Here is a 22037-nt window from a genome sequence, read left to right as displayed (position 1 = left end):
TTTAAAAAATAATTTACTTTGATGATTTTAAATAAAGAAAATTAATTAAAAAGTCAAACAGGGAAGGCTAAAAATAATAATATTGAGTCGACTAATTGATCGACTCAATCTTGTGGCATCACAGTTTGTGATAAACCACGTGATTCCCTCGGTGGATGATGAGCCCACGTTGTGGCGATGGGATTGTGCGTCATCGCCCTTTCTGGATCACCCTTGAAGATCCCTGTTTTTTGAACGCACTTCTGCGCCAGGTCAAGGGCTACACGGAACCGTGAAATTAAAATTTGAAAAAAAAGTTTAAAAAATAGACTAAATAAGCTAATAAAAAAAGTTGAAAAAATAAACTACGTAAACTACAAAAAAAAAATGAAAAAAATATACGGCAGTGTGCTGGGATCTCTTTTCTTCTCCACATCTTTGATTTGTCCTTATTTATAATGTCAAATTGACATACTGAAAATAAAAAAAACTAATTAGAAAAACTAGAGAAATAAAAAATAAATTGTAAGTTTTTCATAGGCTTTAAAAAAATGAATATTTTAATTATTAATTATTCGTGAAAGAAAAAATAACCTAAGACTGGCACATTTTATACAAATACTTGTAACAAATTTCGATAAATAAAAACGTTTAGGTAATATTTTTGCCAAAAAACAAAAATAATTTATATTTTTTTCCACGGACCACACAAAACTTTAATGATTTTTTGATTATTTTCACAATTCATTGCGCAAAAATGGAAAATAATTAAAGATTACACCGATTACAAACAACAATTGAAAAAATGAAAGACAAACTTTGACAACAAACCTTTCTTCTATTTTCGAGGACATTTGTAATAATAAAAAAAATTAAGGAAAGCCAACCAAGTATTATTAATTTGTTTTGACTTATTTTTTATAATTTGTCGATAATTAAAAACTCAAAAACTGATATTTTTTGCGACTATTTCTTTGTTGACATATTTGGATGATGTCAAAATATTGAAGTAAATCTCTCGACGGCAAAGTTTTATTCGAATAACCTACTTATTTTTGCCACTGCATAAAAACTTTCATCATTTATCGATTATTTTGACTTTATTTTAATTAAAAAACTAATATTAACGTTTTGATCGAACACTACAATTGAAATAACAAAAGAAAAATATTGACAACAAGGTTTTCGCCCACTTTCAACGACGCCATTTGTGGCCATTTGCAATAATTGGGAAGACTGCCAACCTAAGATAATGAAAATAACTCAGACTATTTTACCGACAGAAAAAATTTACATTACCGATTATTGCATATTGGACATTTCACTATTTTTTTCCTCAATAACCATTATGGACATATTTTATAACAATATTGTTATTTTATTAACGATTAAGCAATCGTATTACGATTTTTTGGAAATCTGAAACTTTTTACCTGTTTTTCTTTGTTGAAACATTTTGACGTCAAAATGTTGAGGTTATTCTCTCAGCGTCAAAGTTTTACCTAAATAAACTATTTTTCTTTGCTACTGCCAGAAAACTTTTATAATTTTTCGAATATTTATACCCTATTTTACTTAACAAACCAATAATTACATGTGGATTAAACAATATAATTGAAATAATAAAAGATTAACTTTGACAATGAGTTTTTCTTCTACCTCAAACGACGCCATTTGCAATATGTAGGAATTGTCAGGAATGCCAACCCAAGATAAACGAATAATGAGCTATTACTATTTTACCAACATAGGAAAAAATGGAATTTTTATACAATAGAGATTTTACTATATTTTTTCTTTTTTCACCTTTTACTGATTACAAACAACTAAATATCAATTAAGTTGTTTTAAAAAATATGTTTTTATAAATGCAAAATTATTTACCTGTTCTTTTTTATTGAAACAATGTGGCGTCAAAATATTGAGGTTATTCTCAAGGCGTCAAAGTTTTATCTAAATAAACTACTTTTCTTTGCTACTGCCAAAAAACTTTTATAATATTTCATATAGGTCTAAACCTTAATAAATATAAGGTCTAAACCTTAATTTACTTAAGGAAACAATAATTACGTTTGGATTAACTAAAATAATCGAAATAATAAAAGATTAACTTTGACAATCAGTTTTTCTTCTACCTCAGACGACGCCATTTGCAATATGTAGGAATTGGCAGGAATGCCAACCCAAGATTAACGAATAATGAACTTCTACTATTTTACCAACATAAGAAAAATAATTTACCTTTAATACAACAAAGATTTTACTATATTTTAATTTTTTGTAATTATTTTTTTAACAAAACAAATATATTTTTTATTAATTAATTAAATTTTTAATTTATAATTTATTTTTTTAACAAAAAAAATATATTTTTTATTAATGAAATAAATTTTTAACTCATAATTTATTTTATTAATAAAAAATATATTTCTCGCAATTTCCTATTTAAAAATTTATTTTACAAATAAAAAATATTTTTTTTTCTTTTGTAAATTGTAAATTAATAATTTTTTTTACATTCTAAAATACTTATTTATATTTATGAAATTTTTTTTTATTTACCCAAGAATAGAATTGCATACAATAGAAATGGAGGAAAAATAAAAAATGTACTTGCGTGAATGCCAATAAGTAAACAGACCGCGCAATGGAATCGAAATCGAGTCATAAATTGCACATGTAGCCGTGCGAAATCTGAGAAGGCAGAGATACATTGGTTACATGAATATTTCTTTTTCATTCTTCCTCTCCATGTTCCAATCACCGACATGTACGTGCATGTCACACTTGAACGTAATATATATACAATTTTTTTATTTACCTGCAATGCGACGTCATTTTTTTATGACAAATTTTGCGAAAAGGAAAAAAATGTTTTTGAATTAAAAACGAAATTAAAAAAAAAATTTCATTATTGTAAATAAAAAATATATTTACAGTAATAATATTAATAATTTACCAATAGTGAGATTAAAAAGATGAAATATTAATTTAATTGAAATTGTATAATTTATTTATTTTAATTTTGTTTAATTATTTATAATTTATATTGCCTGATATTGGTTTTCTACGATTTGAAATTGCCGCTAAAATTGAAAAATTCAAAAAGGCGGAAATTATCGAAAGTTGGTAAACTATATTTTCTGCCTTACCGATATGAGTTAAATCGCAGTCGGTAAATAGAGAGAAAAAAGAAACTTTTACTATTTGTCGCTAGTGGCTCTAGTAAAGCCGGCGCATTCTCGCTGACGGAAGAACATATGTTGTGTCAGAGACGCATGCGTAGTTATCGTTTCCGCGACGTACCGAGCCATCTTTCCAGTCAAACCGCAGTGATTGTTTTTCAATTTTAGTCATATTTAAAGGAACTTTTATTAATGTCAGAGCCACAGTCCGCTCTTTTACTACGTAAACAATTAGCAGGTATTATTGTGTATTGAATTTTTGTGTTCAGTGTTTAATTATCATAATATGTGAATGTCAAATTGAAAAGCAAACTTCTCAAATTTTTAACTGAAAAACGAACCGACCTTCCTTGCCGCTGTCGCTTGTGACTCTCGATTTTCTTTGTATTACATGAGAAGAATTTTTTTCATCTCAATTTTCTAATACGGAAAATCACAAATTTATTTTTAATAAAAAAAAAATGCAATTGAATTTTATTCTCAGCTTTGAAACGGGGCGTGAAAATCAATACGAAGCGACTTGTGGTGTTCGGGTTTGTCCCCCTTGAATAACGTTAACCTAGCATTTCATGTTTTCGCTTTTTGTACACGCGTGGAGCCTCTTGATGCTACTTGTGCGCCGTCGTCGTCAATGCCGACCCTGGATTTTACCCGAAAATAATTGTCGAGACGTTTTATTTATAGAACATTTTGCGCATTACAAAATTCTTTCAAGATCGGATTCAATTTTTTGACGGTCGGGAGGTAAAAAAAAAAGAGGCGATACGAAAGCAAGCATCGGCGGCAGCGAAGGTCGATTGCCTTCAAACGACTCTCTTCGTTTGCACATGGCGAGTTTTAAAACCTAACTTTCGAGGGTTGATTGACCTCCACAACCTTGGTTGAATACAATGACCCAAAAAAACCGAGGTCCTAAACCGTTATACCAATGTCATTTTGACAGTGTCTGTCATTGAGTTTTGTATTCATTACTTCTATGATATCACATGCGGAATAATAACACACATAACCTATAAAATTGTATAACTCTCGGATGCGTTACAATACTTTCTCCACAATTCATAGCTTTCGATTTCTTGCTTTTCACCGCATCTCACATCACGTAACGCTACGCTTCTTCCTTTTAGAGTTTTTACTCGGATTTTTTTGTCAAATTTACTCTCTTAAATTATATTTACAACATTGAAACTTTAGGCCCTTTTTTCTCAACAATTATTTTCATTTTTAATTTTCGTTTCTTTTACACCCGTTTTATTTTCTTTTGTCTACATTATAATCTAGAATTCTCTCAATTTCGCAATATTGACCTTGGACTTTGTATTTTGCGGAAATATACATTGAGCAATTATCCCTTTTATTGAAATTCTCAAGTTTTTTTTGTTATTAAGAAGTTTGTTTTCAATTCGAATTTTATATCATATTGAATTTAATTCAAATTTTGTTATACAAATAAAAGATTTTTAATTTCATTGTCTATTTTTCTAATTTGAATTTTCATTTTCAGAATTGAATAAAAACCCAGTCGAAGGGTTTTCAGCAGGTTTAATAGACGATAATGATATTTATCGATGGGAGGTGCTTATTATTGGACCTCCGGATACACTGTAGTGAGTATAAAAGAAATTATATTTCGAATTTAATTTAAAATTGTTTAATTAACAAGATTGTTTTTTTTTCTATTTCAGTGAGGGCGGCTTTTTCAAAGCACATTTACAATTTCCGAAGGAATACCCTTTAAGGCCTCCTCGCATGAAGTTTATCACAGAAATATGGCATCCGAACAGTGAGATTTGTTTTTAATTATTTATTCTAAAAATATCAATGCAATTTTTTTGAAATCGTAAATTACTTGCGTCATTAAACTGATAAGAAATTGAAAATTAATATTCGAGAAAATATGCATTTATTTTTATACGATTTAATAGTATAAAATGTTTTCGATATTAAATTTTATGTTTATTGACGAATATTAATATTAAAAAAAAATTTCTATTAATTTTTTTATTTGTTATTTATATATTTCTTTTTTTCATTCTTTTTTCTCTTTTTCTTTATTATTTATTACTTTTGGTTTTTTAAAAATATTTTTTCTCTTTTTTCTTTATTATTTAATTACATTTTTTTTAAAATATTTTTTCTATTTATTTCTTTTATTTCCTATTTATTTATTTCTTTTTTTTCAATATTTTTTCTCTTGTTCTTTATTATTTATTACATTTTCTTTTTTTGAAAATATTTTTTTTTAATTAACGTTTATTTATAAGTTACTATTTATAATTTTCTTTCCTTGAATAATTTTTGTATTTGCTTTTTTATTGTTGATTTTTATTTATGTTTTATTATTTACTATTTAATTTCTGTTTTTCTAAAATATTTTTCCTTTTTTCAGTCGAAAAAAATGGTGATGTATGCATATCCATTTTGCATGAGCCTGGTGATGACAAATGGGGATACGAGAAGGCTTCAGAACGGTGGTTACCGGTGCATACAGTGGAAACCATTCTCATAAGCGTCATCAGTATGCTCGCTGATCCAAATGACGAAAGTCCAGCTAATGTAGATGCTGCTGTGAGTCTTTTTCTCTCTCAATTTCACACATCCATTGCCCATTGTTATCGCGTAAAAATATTGTTAGAACGCAACACAAATGGTCTTTGCTCTTCATTTTGAAAAAAAATAATAATTTGGATCAAATACGTTTCAATTATTTTCACAATAATAATTAATTTTTTGTCAGATCTCTAAAAAATAATGAATTTTCTTCTCTTTCTCTTTATTTTCTTTTTTTTAATTTTCTTGTAAATAATCTTACACTGAAGAGAAAATTTATTTATTTTAAATAACCGATTACTTTTCTATTATCAGATAAATATTTTCTTGACTTAAATAATTTTCAAAAACAAGATGTTTTTTTTGATTGGCCAAACAAACGAAAACGTCTTATTTCCATAAAAGTTTATCAGAATATTAATTGACAAACAACATTTAATCCTATTTTAATTAAGAATTGATTTTTCAAATAAATTCCCTAATTTATTAATAAATTATTTTTAAATTAATAAATTAGTTTTTAAATTAATAATTTAGTTTTTAAATTAATAAATTAGTTTTTAAATTAATTACTAATAATTATCAACGATAGTTCTAAACTTTCTATGGTCCAAAACAAGTAAAAAAATAAAAAAAATGAATAAAAATATGAATAAAATTGAATTAATTATTACTGTGAAAATAATAGTTGTCGACGATGATTAATTTTTGTTTGCCTTTTGAAATTGTAGAAAGAATGGCGAGAAACTTATGCGGAGTTCAAGCGGAAGGTGGCAAGGTGTGTCAGAAAAAGCCAAGAAGAGTGTGCGTAGGGGGAATGATTTTTATTAAAACGGAAAGACTTATTTAATTCTGGTGAGTTTTTTTTGTCAACACCGAAAATTTTTATTTTTTAATATCGCTATTTTTATTTTTTTCAATCGCTACGATTGCATTTAAAAAAGAATTTTAACTTTAAATAGAATTATTTTGAATTTATTTTAAAAATTGTCTTTTAAAATTTATTTCAAAGAAATTTTCAAAATTTTTAAAGAATATTTCGAATATTTTGAAAGAAATTTTGAAAAATATATTTTAAAAATATTTTTAATTACTTTTCCTTAAAATATTGAACAATTTTATCAATTTAGTCTTTATTTTTAGTAATTTTGTCTTACATTTGGCGATTTTCATGGATGTAGGGAAGCCGTAAGCGAAAAGAAATAATTATTCGTGGACAACATTGTCACATTTGGCTCTCGACCCATTCTTTCGCAGAGCTGAAGGGAGAAAGTCGATCTCTTGCAAATTTTGTCAAGCGTTCAATGGATCTCCGCCACTTTTTTTTAAACATACCATCATTCAACGCGAGAAAAAAAATAACATGCAGCTCACATTTTACAATGATTAACTACTAAATCTAATTTACTATACATATTACAAAACAAAAAAAAAGAAAAGAAATCACCTGTACAATTTCTACTTTATATTACCTACTAGTTACTGTAATCTAAACGTTTCCCTCTTCCCTCTCTTTTTTTTACCATCAAAAAATCCTCCCCCATCACCTGATCTCCATATCCATTTTTTTCCTTTCTTTCTATTTTTTTTAATTTAAATTACTACGTTCAATTACTCATCGATAATTTCCTCAATGTCCTTTCATATTTTCTTACTTTTCATTATATAAAATCTATAAATATATATAAATAAAAAAATAAATATATAAATAAATTTTTGTAAAGTCAAAGAACAAGAAAAAAACAATCGTCGAATATGTAATAATATTAATAATTATAATAATGTCAGTGATGGGAGAAATATCGCTCGAATTGCTTTGATACTATGTTAATATCGGGTAATTCGTTAATACACGACTACTGCGTTAGAATATAAAGTTAGGAAGATTTCTTCTTGAACCGTAAGTTGCCAAAATAACGAATTCTAATTAAATTATAATTGATGTCATGAAAAAAAAACAGTGAGAATTAAAGTGAAGTGTCGCTAATAACGGCTTAGGAAAAAAAATAGAATTTTCTCACCAATTTTTACAATTTGCGCCAGTATGAATCTTCTCTTGCGCACGGATTTGCGGTTCTGAAAAATAAAAAAAAGTTTTTTTTAAAAAAAAAATAGATTTTTTTCAATTCTTGTGAAACAACAAACACTTTACATTCATATTGTCAATTAAATTTGATAAAAAACACTGAAGAAAAATTCTTTTGAATTTTTTCTAATAATCTTCAGATTAAATTGAATTTATTTCTCCTTATTTGGATAATTTGTATAAAAAAAATAATTAAATTAGCAGCTATTCTTTTTCTGTACTGATTTTTTTTTAATATTGTACTTACTAAATTATGGAGAATGTTTGTCATTATGGCAGTATTTTTGACAATAACTATAGGTCATTAATTGTTTTGCAACAAAGAATTGTGATTATTTAATTGTCTTAATTTTTTTTTTTATCAGATTAGTCTCAATTTTAAATTTGTAAAATATTGTGAAGTAGAGAGTTAAAAAAAAGGAACGTTATACATCACATTTTACCGTTCAGTGTTAGTAAATTTTTTTATTACGTACAAAATAATAAATTTAGTTTTTTTTAAATTTGCTGCAATAAAAACATAAACATAATTTTTGAATTACAATTTTGTATGAAGCATAATTGTCATTGTTTCTTAAATATCTCCTTTCATGATAAAGATTTTTTTTGGAACGCGTGAAATTAACTATTCTTTTCAGTATTTTTAAACTAATTATTATTAATTTCAATTAGTTATCAATTATTTTCAATGCTATTAAATTACAGAATATTTATTTATGTAAAATTTTTTAGTTTATCAACAAAAATGTATTAATTCAATTATTTAAACAAAGGTAGTTAAATTGCAAAAGGTAATTAAAATTTAATTTAAATAGTTTAATTATTTAAGATAATTAATTTAATAAACAATTTTAATTATTAACATTTTAATTAAACTTTTTGTATATTTAAAGAAGTGCCGCCTTTGGAGCAACCAATGAAATTGCTTGTTTTAATGTCTGCTATGTTGGTATACCTGTCCTTCTCACTATTGCAAATTGCGCCGTCGGACGGAAGTAGAAGAAAGAATCATTGTCAAAGTTTTTCGTTCATCATTATTTCAATTATATCCATACGTACTTATTGTTTTGTCAAGTAGAATAATATCTGAATAAGCGATAAATTATTGTTTTTTTGTCAATAGCAAAGAAAATTAGTAAATTCTGATAAAACTTTGACACCTTGAGAACAACCTCAATACTTTGACACCTCATTGTTTCAGTAAAGAAGAACAGGTATGCATAATTTTGCATTTAAAAACATATTTTTATTGTTTAAATTCAGTTTTCAATCAGTAAAAAGTAAAAATAATTACAAAAAATTAAAATATAGTAAAATCTCTATTGTAAAGTAAATTATTTTTCTTATGTTGGTAAAATAGTAGAAGTTCATTATTCGTTAATCTTGGGTTGGCATTCCTGACAATTCCTACATATTGCAAATGGCGTCGTCTGAGGTAGAAGAAAAACTCATTGTCAAAGTTAATCTTTTATTATTTCGATTATTTTAATTAATCCAAACGTAATTATTGTTTCCTCAAGTAAATTAAGGTCTAAATATATGAAATATTATAAAAGTTTTTTGGCAGTAGCAAAGAAAAGTAGTTTATTTAGATAAAACTTTGACGCCTTGAGAATAACCTCAATATTTTGACGCCACATTGTTTCAATAAAAAAGAACAGGTAAATAATTTTGCATTTATAAAAACATATTTTTTAAAACAACTTAATTGATATTGAGTTGTTTGCAATCAGTAAAAGGTGAAAAAAGAAAAAATATAGTAAAATCTCTATTGTATAAAAATTCCATTTTTTCCTATGTTGGTAAAATAGTAATAGCTCATTATTCGTTTATCTTGGGTTGGCATTCCTGACAATTCCTACATATTGCAAATGGCGTCGTCTGAGGTAGAAGAAAAACTCATTGTCAAAGTTAATCTTTTATTATTTCAATTATATTGTTTAATCCACATGTAATTATTGGTTTGTTAAGTAAAATAGGGTATAAATATTCGAAAAATTATAAAAGTTTTTTGGCAGTAGCAAAGAAAAATAGTTTATTTAGGTAAAACTTTGACGCTGAGAGAATAACCTCAACATTTTGACGTCAAAATGTTTCAACAAAGAAAAACAGGTAAAAAGTTTCAGATTTCCAAAAAATCGTAATACGATTGCTTAATCGTTAATAAAATAACAATATTGTTATAAAATATGTCCATAATAATGATTATTGAGGAAAAATAGTGAAATTGTCTAATATGCAATAATCGGTAATGTAGATTTTTTTCTGTCGGTAAAATAGTCTGAGTTATTTTCATTATCTTAGGTTGGCAGTTTTCCCAATTATTGCAAATGGCCACAAATGGCGTTGTTGAAAGTGGGCGAAAACCTTGTTGTCAATATTTTTCTTTTGTTATTTCAATTGTAGTGTTCGATCTAAACGTGAATATTAGTTTTTTAATTAAAATAAAGTCAAAATAATCGAGAAATGATGAAAGTTTTTATGCAGTGGCAAAAATAAGTAGGTTATTCGAATAAAACTTTGCCGTCGAGAGATTTACTTCAATATTTTGACATCATCCAAATATGTCAACAAAGAAATAGTCGCAAAAAATATCAGTTTTTGAGTTTTTAATTATCGACAAATTATAAAAAATAAGTCAAAACAAATTAATAATACTTGGTTGGCTTTCCTTAATTTTTTTTATTATTACAAATGTCCTCGAAAATAGAAGAAAAGGTTTGTTGTCAAAGTTTGTCTTTCATTTTTTCAATTGTTGTTTGTAATCGGTGTAATCTTTAATTATTTTCCATTTTTGCGCAATGAATTGTGAAAATAATCAAAAAATCATTAAAGTTTTGTGTGGTCCGTGGAAAAATATAAATTATTTTTGTTTTTTGGCAAAAATATTACCTAAACGTTTTTATTTATCGAAATTTGTTACAAGTATTTGTATAAAATGTGCCAGCTTAGGTTATTTTTTCTTTCACGAATAATTAATAATTAAAATATTCATTTTTTTAAAGCCTATGAAAAACTTACAATTTATTTTTTATTTCTCTAGTTTTTCTAATTAGTTTTTTTTATTTTCAGTATGTCAATTTGACATTATAAATAAGGACAAATCAAAAGATGTGGAGAAGAAAAGAGATCCCAGCACACTGCCGTATATTTTTTTCATTTTTTTTTTTGTAGTTTACGTAGTTTATTTTTTAAACTTTTTTTATTAGCTTATTTAGTCTATTTTTTAAACTTTTTTTTCAAATTTTAATTTCACGGTTCCGTGTAGCCCTTGACCTGGCGCAGAAGTGCGTTCAAAAAACAGGGATCTTCAAGGGTGATCCAGAAAGGGCGATGACGCACAATCCCATCGCCACAACGTGGGCTCATCATCCACCGAGGGAATCACACGTGGTTTATCACAAACTGTGATGCCACAAGATTGAGTCGATCAATTAGTCGACTCAATATTATTTTAAGCCTTCTCTGTTTGACTTTTTGATTAATTTTCTTTATTTAAAATCATTAAAGTAAATTATTTTTTAGAATTGAAAATCAATTTTTTATTTGTCGCTTTTAATATTTAATTAATTAATTTGAATTTAATATTTTAAAAATATGGATAAAATTTAAATTAATATTAAAGTGATTTATTTTTTAAAGTTGAATTTTTAACTAAATTAAATTAACTTGAATTAAACTAAAATTTAAAATTTTGTTAAAACAGGGAAGGCATTTAACAACATAGTGACGCCACTGACAAAAAATATTAATTTTGTACTATATTTTATCACTCTCTAAATCTGAATATGTGAAATTTCACTTATTGTGCGTTATAAGTCGTCTTCTCGATCAATAAGTGTATATGCACTTATTAAACGAGAAGACGACTTATAACGTACAAATATGTGAATTTTCACATATTCAGATTTAGAGAGCACTAAATTCCGAAACAGTAAACTAAATGTTACTAAATTTTTTCTATACATAAATTAATATTTTTGTCAGTGTTTTTTTTTCTTGCTTTGTTCATGTTTTGTCTTTATTTTTATACATTGGAATCTCGATCGTGTGACGTTTCAATTTTTAAAAAATTTTTTTTGTAGAAAAGGATGGCCCTCTTAATGCAAATGCAATTAAATTTTTGAATTTTATAATTTTTACTTACATAATTTGTTTATTTACAAAAAAGGGACAAGTTTAAAAAACACAATATTTTAATTGAAACAAATTTCGGCTTTTTTATTACTTTGATAGTTATCTGAAAGTAATAAATTTTATTTTATTATACAATTTTAAATTAATTTTATAGAGAAGTGAATAATTATTAATAAAAAAATAAAATTGTTATAGTAACGTTTTCATACGATCTTAATTGTTTTGCTTTTGGATCAGAAAACACCACTTTCAAAAAAAGTACACTGGATTGAGGTTCCAGTGTATTTATTTATGTAATTTGTGTTCTTTTTCTTGTATTTGTCTTTTATTTGTTTTTTTTTTTGTATTTATATTGCAGTTTTCTTGAGCTCAGGTGTCGGATGCGTCCCTAGTGTAGGTCTTTTGAACCTGGGCTCCATTTATCCAGCGTTTACGAATTTAAGCGTCAATTGAAACATTCATTTTCCTAATTAAAAATAGGTTTTCAATTAAATAGTCGATTTATAAAGAAAACAAAATCGGGCAGGTAGGCTAGCTTTTTTTACAGGTGGAAAAAAATCGGAAACATTTTCGGCTCATAATAATTTGAGTCACTTACTGGAGTTTACCAGTAGAAACTGATTCTTTCGGCTCATAATTTGAGTCAGTTACTGGAGTCTACCAGTGCCATTTATTTATTTACTATTTTACTATTTATTTCTGTGTCACTATGTTGTTTACAATGTTTCTTTATTATGATTTTGTGTATTTTGTTATGTATTTACTTGTTTTTTTTACAGTAAAAAGGAAATCTTATTCTAAGCAAAGAAAGGAGACTTATTTTAATTTCCAACATTTTCAAGACGCTATTTATTGATTTATTGAATAGATTTTTAATGCTGATTTTTAGCTCTCTAATGTGAACAAAATTTAAGAGAATTATCAATTATTTTTTTTTTAATTTTATTATTTAAGACAAATTTTTTTCGATTTCAAAAAATTTAGCCTTGCGAATCAAGATCAAAATAACTAATTCAAAAGATTAGCTTTGTGCTGAATTTGAGACAGTGCCTGTTAAATTAAGATCTAACTAAATCTAAATTTCATGTTCTTTGTAAAATGAAAGTAAACATGTTGCTTTCACGTAAGTTTAAGTTTAAATTAAGACTACATTTTCAAGACTCAATTAATTATAATTTCATGCTTATCTGAAAATAAGATTTCATTTTTACTGTGATGGACCCTTTACAGATTTTTTTACAAGTTTAGTTACTTTATCTTTTTAATATTTAGTTGTACATGAATTATATTTTTCGATTTTTGATATAATTTCAATAATTTCTATATTTTTGTTTCTGTATTTTTAATTTAATTTCTTGGTATTTTTTTTTATTTAATTTCTTTGGTACTGCCATTTGGGTTTATACCCTACCATCTATAAAATCTGCCTCACATATTTGTTATTCAATTCAATTGTTCACAATTTCTTGATTTTTATTTGCCTTTACATTCAACTGTTAAACCTTCGAAATCAAACGACTTTTCTTATTTATATAAATTAAATTCTTATTTATTGTAAAGAATTCTGTAAAGGGTACACAAATGCAGGGTGACCAGCGACCTTCAAAACCTTGAATCTTTTTGATTTTTTTTTCATTTTGAAATCTTGAAATCTCTTTCATTTTTGGAGCAAAACCTTGAATTGTTGAAATTTTCCAAACTGACAGTTACTAGTCGGTAATTTTACGAATCTTTTTTATTTCGTTTTAAATGATAAACATTTTTTCTTTCGATGTAATTATTGTAAAATAAGTGCAAAAAGTAGACTTTTGGGCTTTTTTTAGACTATTTTGGATTCTAGACTTTAAAACATTTTGAAAATTCCTTGTATTTTGTTTTCAAGAATCGCTGGACACCCTATATCCTTGTTTTTTTCAGAAATTGTTTTGTTGGCGATTCCACATGCTAAAGTTGTGTGGTTTCGCTTATTCCTAGTCTGGGTCTAATGTACCTGGACTCCTGGACGACGTTTTCCGACGTTTACGAATTTAAGCGTCAATTGGAACATTTAGTTTAATTAAAAATAGGTTTTGAATTATATAGTCGATTTGATAAAGGAAAAAAAATAATCGGGCAGGTAGGCTAGCTTTTTTTTATAGGCCGCTCGTGATTTTTAGAAATAGGTTTTCATTAATTAGACGCTTAGATAAACGTAACAAAATATATAAATGAAAATAATCGGGTAGGTAGAAATCGGGCAGGTAGGACTAGCAGGTAGGGAAAATCGGGAATACTTTCGGCTCATAATAAATTGAGTCACAGTTACTGGAATTTGCCAGTACCAATGGATCCCTTCGGCTCATAATTTGAGTCATAGTTACATATACTGGAAGTTGCCAGTACAAATGGATCCCATCGGCTCATAATTTGAGTCATAGTTACTGGAAATAACCAGTAGAAATGGATCCCATAGGCTCATAATTTGAGTCACAATTACTGGCTCCACAAGAAATGTTTACATTTTTAATGTAAATTTTAAACAACCCCTTTACTCATTAGATAATTTTTTCGGTCATTCATTAATTAACTCTGGTTAGAAGTAGTTTCTTATTCTCTTTTCGCGACTGACTACAATCGAAAAATAGCGTGTAGTTACGGTAGCTAGTACAATTACAATTATGAAATTAAAATCAACACTGTAAAAAGAAATTGCAAAATTAAAGCTGATTTCGGTATTAAAATAGAATCAAAGTTCAATCTAGTACCAAGATTAGTACTAAATTAGTACCTTTCTTTTTACAGTGAATCATTAGAATCAATTAAAATTAATCATTATAGAATCAATTAAATCTACATAAATTATAAATGACCTGAAAGTCGTTTATAATATTTTAGATTTACTATATATTATGTTTAAATTGAAAAAAATTTATTTGATTCAAATAAACGATTAATTGTCTATTTTCAAATATTAATATTTGTTTATTTTAACTAATTTTTATTTAAATCAATTAAATGGAATCTGCTTCAAGGACTCAGAAAAAACGAATTCTGAAATTGTATTTTGAAGTTTGAAACTCAATTTTTAAATTTAAAATCATACTTTCAAGATTAAATTAAAAAAGAAACCGTTTTAGTCAAAAGAGGGCTTATTTTTTACAGTATGAAATTTCTGGTTCAAATATATTTGATGGTATATATTATTTGATTTTAGTATAAATATTTATTTTTGATAATACACAATATTAATAATCGGTTATGTGAACCAAATAAATACAAAATTGATGGGTACACCTAGAGAAATGTTTTATTTAAACTAAATGTAATTTATTTGAGTCAATTAAAAGTATATGTTCGTCACAGAGCCTACTAAATTATTTATTTGTTTTAAACAATAATTTTATTTAGCAGAAATCAAATATAGTTGAATTAAATATATAATTCAGTAGGCTCTGAGTCAAATGTTTTTTCTCTGGGTGTATATAGATATAATTTTCCCTTTTATTATATAAAGAATTATTTTTTTTATTGATTGTATCAACAGCATCCACTCAGAAAAAAATTATGTTTGTATGGTTGTTTCAAACAAATTTTTTTCTGAGTGTTATAAAGTATTAATTATTAAAAAATATTGCAGTTTAGGTATTTTATCCGGAATCGGAGTGATTTATTCATAATTGCGTTCGTTTTAATCGCAATTGCTTTTTTTCTGTGAGTGTTATGTGTTTGATTTTAATAAATTGTCAAAATCATTTAAATGTAATTAATTTCGAGTAAGTATAATTTTCGCGTTTACTTATCCAATCATTTTTATGGATATTTTTATTCGTCGTATTTATACAAAATATTCTTTTCTAGAATTTTCGGAGAGCAAACTTTTTGGATAATAATCTGGGACTTTGATAGATGTTTGGAAAAACTTTTCTGAAAAAAAGGTGTGTATTTTGTTTAAAATCTTTAGGCTCTGAATTTCAAATTTTTAATATCGTATACATATATTGTAGCAGATAGTTCTGAATTTAAAGCTGATAAATTAAAATTTACTCTTTATTGTTTTATGAACTTCTCAGAAGTTAATATTATTGTTCTTTAGATCGTTGTAATAATTTTTATGATTCGTTAAGTCCTTTATTTGATTTATAGCATTGGCTGTCTTAAAAATTTTGCATCTTAATTTAAGATTGTTGCCTTAAAATAAGACGTTTTTCTTACTCCGATTTAACTAGTTTCGAACTAGTTTGAATGGGTTAAATTTTGGAGAGTTTTGAGAGAAAAACTTTTTTTGCCTGCATTGGGCAAATTTTTGAAGGTCGAGGTAGAATATCGGTAAAGAAAGTTTCTAATGGACAATGGTCGTGGGTGGTCCCTTAGCGGACGAAGTTGTGTGTGGTCCTCCGCTGGGGTCGGGTATGGTTATGCGGGATGTGGCTGCTTTCGAGTCTTGGAGGATGAACGACGCTTTGTCCAGACTAACCTGCGACGCTTGGTTTTGTCGAGTCGCAAAGTGAAATATTGTGCGCGATTTCTCATGAAATTTTATTTTTTCCTCTTCAATTAAGTGTCAAATTTAATCCAAGTATTAACTTTCGGATTTTATTTTCAACAATGCAACTACGCATGCACTTGTTTGAAACCCGTTGTTTCACAGTAACCACGTGTTGTTTTATTTTCAAATTCCAAAGGCTTGAGACAAAAACACATTTGCGATGAGATTGATTACTTTTTAAATCTCTTCATTTGGTTTTTTTTTGTTTAAAATTGGATTTGTTTTAGGTGAAAATGGTCGTAAGTATTTATAGAAATTTAAAATTATACTATTTTTATTCTGTTTTTATTTTTTATTCAGATTTTTTTTTCTACAGACGAAGTGTTATTTTTAATTCTTCTTTTCTTTGATATAGCAAAGTAGTCATTTTTTTTATCAAGCATTTAATAATTTGATTTTTATAATAACATTTAATTATTTTAAATATGTAATGGAAGTGTTAATAATTAAATGCCTAAGGAGAATAGAAGTATTTTTTTGAATTACTTTAAAATTGATTTTTCTTTTTTTTTCAGATGATGTATTTAATGTACTTATTTTTTATTTTACTCGGAGTTGGTTGCAATTTTGCTCAAAGATATGAAATGTCGGAAAGTGAATCTTGGAAGGAATTGGAAAAAATGAGTCGAGACAGGGACGAGAGATACAGACATGAATTAATGGAATCTGATTATCCTCACATTGGGGAACATTCAAAGTGCATTAGAAAATCAAAATGCATTTACACATCGGGAAATTATCTTTCTTGTATGGGAACAATTCTTCCATACGCCGGAACATCTTTTGATCTTATTCCTCAATATTCATCGATCGAAATGATCAAGGTGCGTAAAAGGGGCAAAAAAAAAAAAAACATTGCAGGGAAACCTTATTTTAATGCAAGAGATCAAGTTTCGGTATTAATTTCTCGATGCTTGTATTGCTTCTTAAATATGTTTTCCTTTTAAATGTTCTGTTTAATTTTTTACTCTTTTAGAAAAATTAATTTAGTGTATTAATTATTGTTAGTTTTGAAAATCAAACATTGTTGTTTTGTACCTACTTTTGTTTTAGTACATTTTTTAAATTTATTCTTGTATTAAAGTAAGGTTTTCCTGGAATTTTAATAAATAACAATTACTTGTTTTCTTAATGTAAATATAAATTTATACTCTGGATAAATTTAATATTTCTTCCTCATAGTACAGTTTTCTTTAAAGTATTTAAATTGATATCAAATTGATACCAAATTAATACCGAAATTTGGGTTAATTTATGATTTAATCCATATTTTTGGTGTCAATTCGTGGCACTTTGACAATTTTAAGTTAAAACAGTGAGAGGAAGGATTGTATTTACTTTGAATGACAAACGAATTTTTCAATTTTAGGAGAAATTGTCAGAACTTCAGGCACTGAGGCATATTCCAAAGTGTTGGGCTTTTGCGCAATTGTTAATTTGCTCACTTTTTATGCCAAATTGCTACAATGACAATGTCTATTTACCAACGCAAGAGACTTGTAGAATGGCAATGGGTCCTTGTCGTGCAGTTTTGAATAATACAATTTGGCCAAGTATTATAAGATGCGACGATACGACACTATTTCCAACTGGTTGCAGCAATTTTCACGAACCAAGAGATATTAAATTTAATAATACTGGCAAATGTTTGGAACCCCTGATACCAACTGACAATCAACTTGCATTATTCGATGATATCGATGGCTGTGGTATGCCTTGCAATAATCCACTATACTCGAGCGATGAGCATAAACAAATTCATTCTTTTATTGCCTGGGGAGGTGGAATCTGTTTGGCATTCAATTTCTTTGCAGTGGTAAATTTTTCGAAAATTGTTCTCTTTTTGTTGAAGGAGAAAATCTCTTTTCCCTCTGGACCTTGAACCATGTTCTTAAAGAAAAGTTAAAGACTTTCTTGAGGCATTTTTAGAAAGTTTCATGTCCGACAAATGTTCTAGAACATTATTTAAACATCCGTGTTCTTAAAATGTTTTGGAACATTATTTGGCGGACATGAACTTTTAAGAAAGTGATTTTTTTGTCCAGAGGATTGTTAAAAGAGAAAAACTCTTCTTCTGTTAATTTTTGGAAATAGTTACTAATTGTACAGAAAAGTAAAAATAGTTTAGTAAAAAAAAATTAAATATTACTGATAGTAATATTGGTTGTAGAATTGTAATATGTTTGTATTTTTTTTTCTAGTTGACATTTATGGTGGATTGGAGGAGTGGAAACAAATATCCGGCACTTGTGATATTTTATATAAATTGTTGTTTTATGGTGTCGTGTATTGGATGGTTGATTCAATTTAGTCCAGGAAATCGAGAAGTTATTATTTGTAGGAAGGATGGAACTTTGAGAATGGGTGAACCAAGGTATCGTTGAAAAAAAAAGAGAATTGAAATAGAAGCAGTGTCTTTTATTTTTTTTATTGCACATTGTTTCCACATTGGTTAATTTACATTTTTATTAGGTACTTTTGATAATGTGTAATTGTCTTCCAAGGATAAGAGACTAGACATTGCTTGCTTATTCATTTCATGTTCATCACGAGTATTTCTCACCTTTTGATTTTTAATATTAATAATTTATTCTCACTTTTCGTGACCAGGAAACTCAAATATTCTTCTAGCTTTTGTTTACCTCAGTTTAATTTTAAATTCTTTGAAAATTTAAAGATTTTTGTAATGCTTTTCTATGACAAAAGAAAAATTAGAGATTTTTTGAAATGGTTTATTTTTTATTATAATTTTAAAGTACTTGGAAAGTTTAGAAAGAAATTTTGAATTAAAAATGTTTTTGCTGTTTTGTTTTCAGCGGAGGAAATCTGTCGTGTGTGGTTGTGTTTGTCATGATTTATTACTCATTAGTGGCATCAATGGTTTGGTTCGTTATTTTGACATACGCTTGGCATATGAGCTTTCAAGCACTGGGAAAAATACAGGATAAAATTGACAAAAAGGGCGCATATTTTCATCTTATGGCTTGGTGCATACCACTTATGCTAACAGTCACTATTATGGCATTGGGCGAAATCGATGGCAATAGTGTAACTGGAATTTGCTTTGTTGGATATTTTAATCACGTAGTGAGATTTTGCTTTTTATTGGGGCCCTTGATATGCGTTTTATTAATTGGCGGATATTTTTTGACCCGAGGTATGCAATTTTTATGTTATTTTTATTTTTATATTGTCGAGAAAAATATTCTCGAGTTAAAAAAATAGTGAATAGTAATAATTGCATAGTATTATAAGTGTTTATTTAATTTAATAGTAAAATTTACATTATGATTTACAATTTTTATCCTTAATTTTCATTTTCTTTCTTTTTAGGATTAATAACTTTAATTCAGTTGAAGATTGGCAGTCAGGATATTATATCGGAGCATGCAAGTTCAAAAATTAGGGAAACTATCGTGAGAATGGGATTATTTTCTGTTTTTACATTCACGGCAATATTTGTAACGACTTATTGTCATATTTATGAATTCTATCACTCTGACGAATGGAATCAGAGTTTCAAAAAACACATGATGTGAGAAATGATTGTTTTATGTTTAACTAATTTATTTGTACTTTGCTGTTTTATTTTTTTCATCTACTTGGAATGTTAAATTAAATATTATTTTATTATTATTATTGAATGTTGTTTATATTTTTAGGTGTCGAATAACAACGAAATACTCTGATGTCTCGGACTGCAGAATGGAGTCACGTCCGAGTCTCGCAAAATTGCAGCTTCATTTGTTGAGTCATTTTTTCGCCGGCATTTTAATGTCGTCCTGGGTCTGGACTGGATCTACAGTTGATATTTGGATTCGTTTTTTTCGGAGGCAAATATTTAATTCTAAATGATTGATAAATTATTAAGTCCTTAAGTGGCGATGACAAAGATTTTAATTCTTTGCCATAGTTTTATGCTTCTTCACAAAAGCTTTTTATTTTGTTAATTTTGACTTTATTAAAGTTTAAAGACTATTAGACTTTATTAAAGTTAGATTTATGGACGAAGAGTAATTGAGAAAAATGTTGCAGGGTTTTCAATCGCGAGAAAGAAGAACCGATAAAGCTAAAGAAGCACAAAGTCATTGCTCAAGCGTTTGCTAAACGAAAAACATTCAACAATGATGGACGTCTATCGATTAGTTTTTGTAATTCCCATGTGGATCCAGTGGGTTTGAATTTTGATTTGACATCAGTCGCATCACAACCATTGAGTTCAACATGGGCAGCAGCCTTACCAAAGTTAGTGACACGTCGTGGAGCTGTTGAGAAATTATTCTCATCTGGTTCCGTATCGAGCAATCGAAGAAATTCCGTTGACTCAGAAATTGTGAGTATACAACGTCGTGTTTCCGTGGAATCGCGACGTAATTCCGTCGATTCACAATATTCGGTGAAAGTTGAGGAGAAAAAGACAACAATGAAAGTTGCAAGTTCAAGAAATCGTCGCGATAAAAGACGACGTAATTTTGGTAAATCAAGATCGCACAAAGATGGACCATTATTTCGTCGTGGCAGTACAACATCACAAGAAAGTCAATTGGGAGCACAAATATTAAATGCCCTCACCAATGGATGTGGACAAAATGTTCCTGCAATTCAAATGCCAAATATGAATCGACGTTCAGCATTCACTGGACACGATATTCCAATGATTATGGATGCAAAAAGTGCTGGTAAATTGTTTCCATTTTTATTATCGGATAGTAGTGGAAGTGATGAGAATTTGAGTAGTGAGGAGAAGAATGAAAGTTCACAAGCAACGAGGGAAATGAAGAGTAATGAAATTGAAGTTGATAATGCACCGAAGGAAGAGGAGCAAGAGGAAAGTGAAACTGATGCCGATGAGGAGACGAAAATGTTGAATAATCCAGACGAAACTCAAGAACGAAGTAAAAGTAAAAGTAGTAATAAAAGTTTTAATCATGAAAATGGAAGACGTAGTATGGAAAGTCGAAGAAGTAATAAATATATTATTCAAGATGAGACGACATTAAAACATTTTCTTCAAGATTCAAGTGATATTAAAATTCAAACAGAGACTGAAATTAAGGATAATAGAAAAGTTGGTGGTATTGGTGATTTAGCATCAAATTTAGCTCCATTTTGTCAAGAAATGGGACGTAATCAAAATGAAGCATTGATGAACGCGAGGGAAATCGCAACACAAACTTCCGTTCCTCTCGATATTCTCGAAATGGAAGAATTGAAACAAAGTATAGATAAAATTATCAACAATCGAAAAAAGACTTAATTTTTCCCCTTTTTAGAAAAAAGACAATTTTTCTTTTTGAATGAAAAGGGAGTTTTTAATACTCGAAATTATTACTCGATTACGTAAATTAAATTACGTATTACGCTAGTGACAACAGGTATTAGAAAAAACGAGATTTATTCTTCTTTTTTTTTTAATAGAAAATTTTTTAACTTTTTATACAAAAAGAACTCTAATTTTTATAGAGAGACTTTTTTACAATTTTTTTTGTGTGTAAGATTTGTATATAAAAAACTTATAAAAATTGAATATTGAATAAATTGTGTGTTTATAGAAAGATTGTTATTAATATTATTA

The 22037-nt window shown here is 27.5% G+C and overlaps 2 protein-coding genes across 3 annotated transcripts; both read left to right on the top strand.

Annotated features, from left to right (window-relative positions):
* Window positions 1–3241: 3241 nt before the first annotated feature.
* Window positions 3242–7826, top strand: LOC122506904 (ubiquitin-conjugating enzyme E2 G1). 2 transcript variants are annotated; one of them, XM_043619318.1, is made up of 6 exons: window positions 3242–3402; window positions 4669–4771; window positions 4850–4947; window positions 5554–5732; window positions 6446–6569; window positions 6896–7826. In XM_043619318.1, the coding sequence occupies exons 1-5, from the start codon at window positions 3357–3359 to the stop codon at window positions 6524–6526; spliced, it is 507 nt and encodes a 168-aa protein (XP_043475253.1). In that variant the 5' UTR covers window positions 3242–3356; the 3' UTR covers window positions 6527–6569; window positions 6896–7826. The 2 variants fall into 2 exon arrangements, with proteins under 2 accessions (XP_043475253.1, XP_043475252.1); XM_043619317.1 differs by having other exon boundaries at window positions 3243–3402; window positions 6858–7826.
* Window positions 7827–16139: 8313 nt separating this feature from the next.
* LOC122506862 (protein smoothened) lies at window positions 16140–21909 on the top strand. Its single transcript, XM_043619245.1, has 8 exons — window positions 16140–16701; window positions 16978–17286; window positions 17832–18278; window positions 18664–18836; window positions 19279–19619; window positions 19796–19997; window positions 20125–20295; window positions 20498–21909. Exons 1-8 carry the CDS (start codon window positions 16696–16698, stop codon window positions 21717–21719), a joined length of 2871 nt encoding a protein of 956 aa, XP_043475180.1. The 5' UTR covers window positions 16140–16695; the 3' UTR covers window positions 21720–21909.
* The last annotated feature ends 128 nt before the right edge of the window (window positions 21910–22037 follow it).

The sequence above is a fragment of the Leptopilina heterotoma genome, unplaced genomic scaffold (genome assembly GCF_015476425.1).
Source record: "Leptopilina heterotoma isolate Lh14 unplaced genomic scaffold, ASM1547642v1 Lhet_44, whole genome shotgun sequence".
Taxonomy (NCBI): domain Eukaryota; kingdom Metazoa; phylum Arthropoda; class Insecta; order Hymenoptera; family Figitidae; genus Leptopilina; species Leptopilina heterotoma.
The sequence above is the reverse complement of the archived record's forward strand: the minus strand, read 5'-3'. Positions and strand labels throughout refer to the sequence as shown.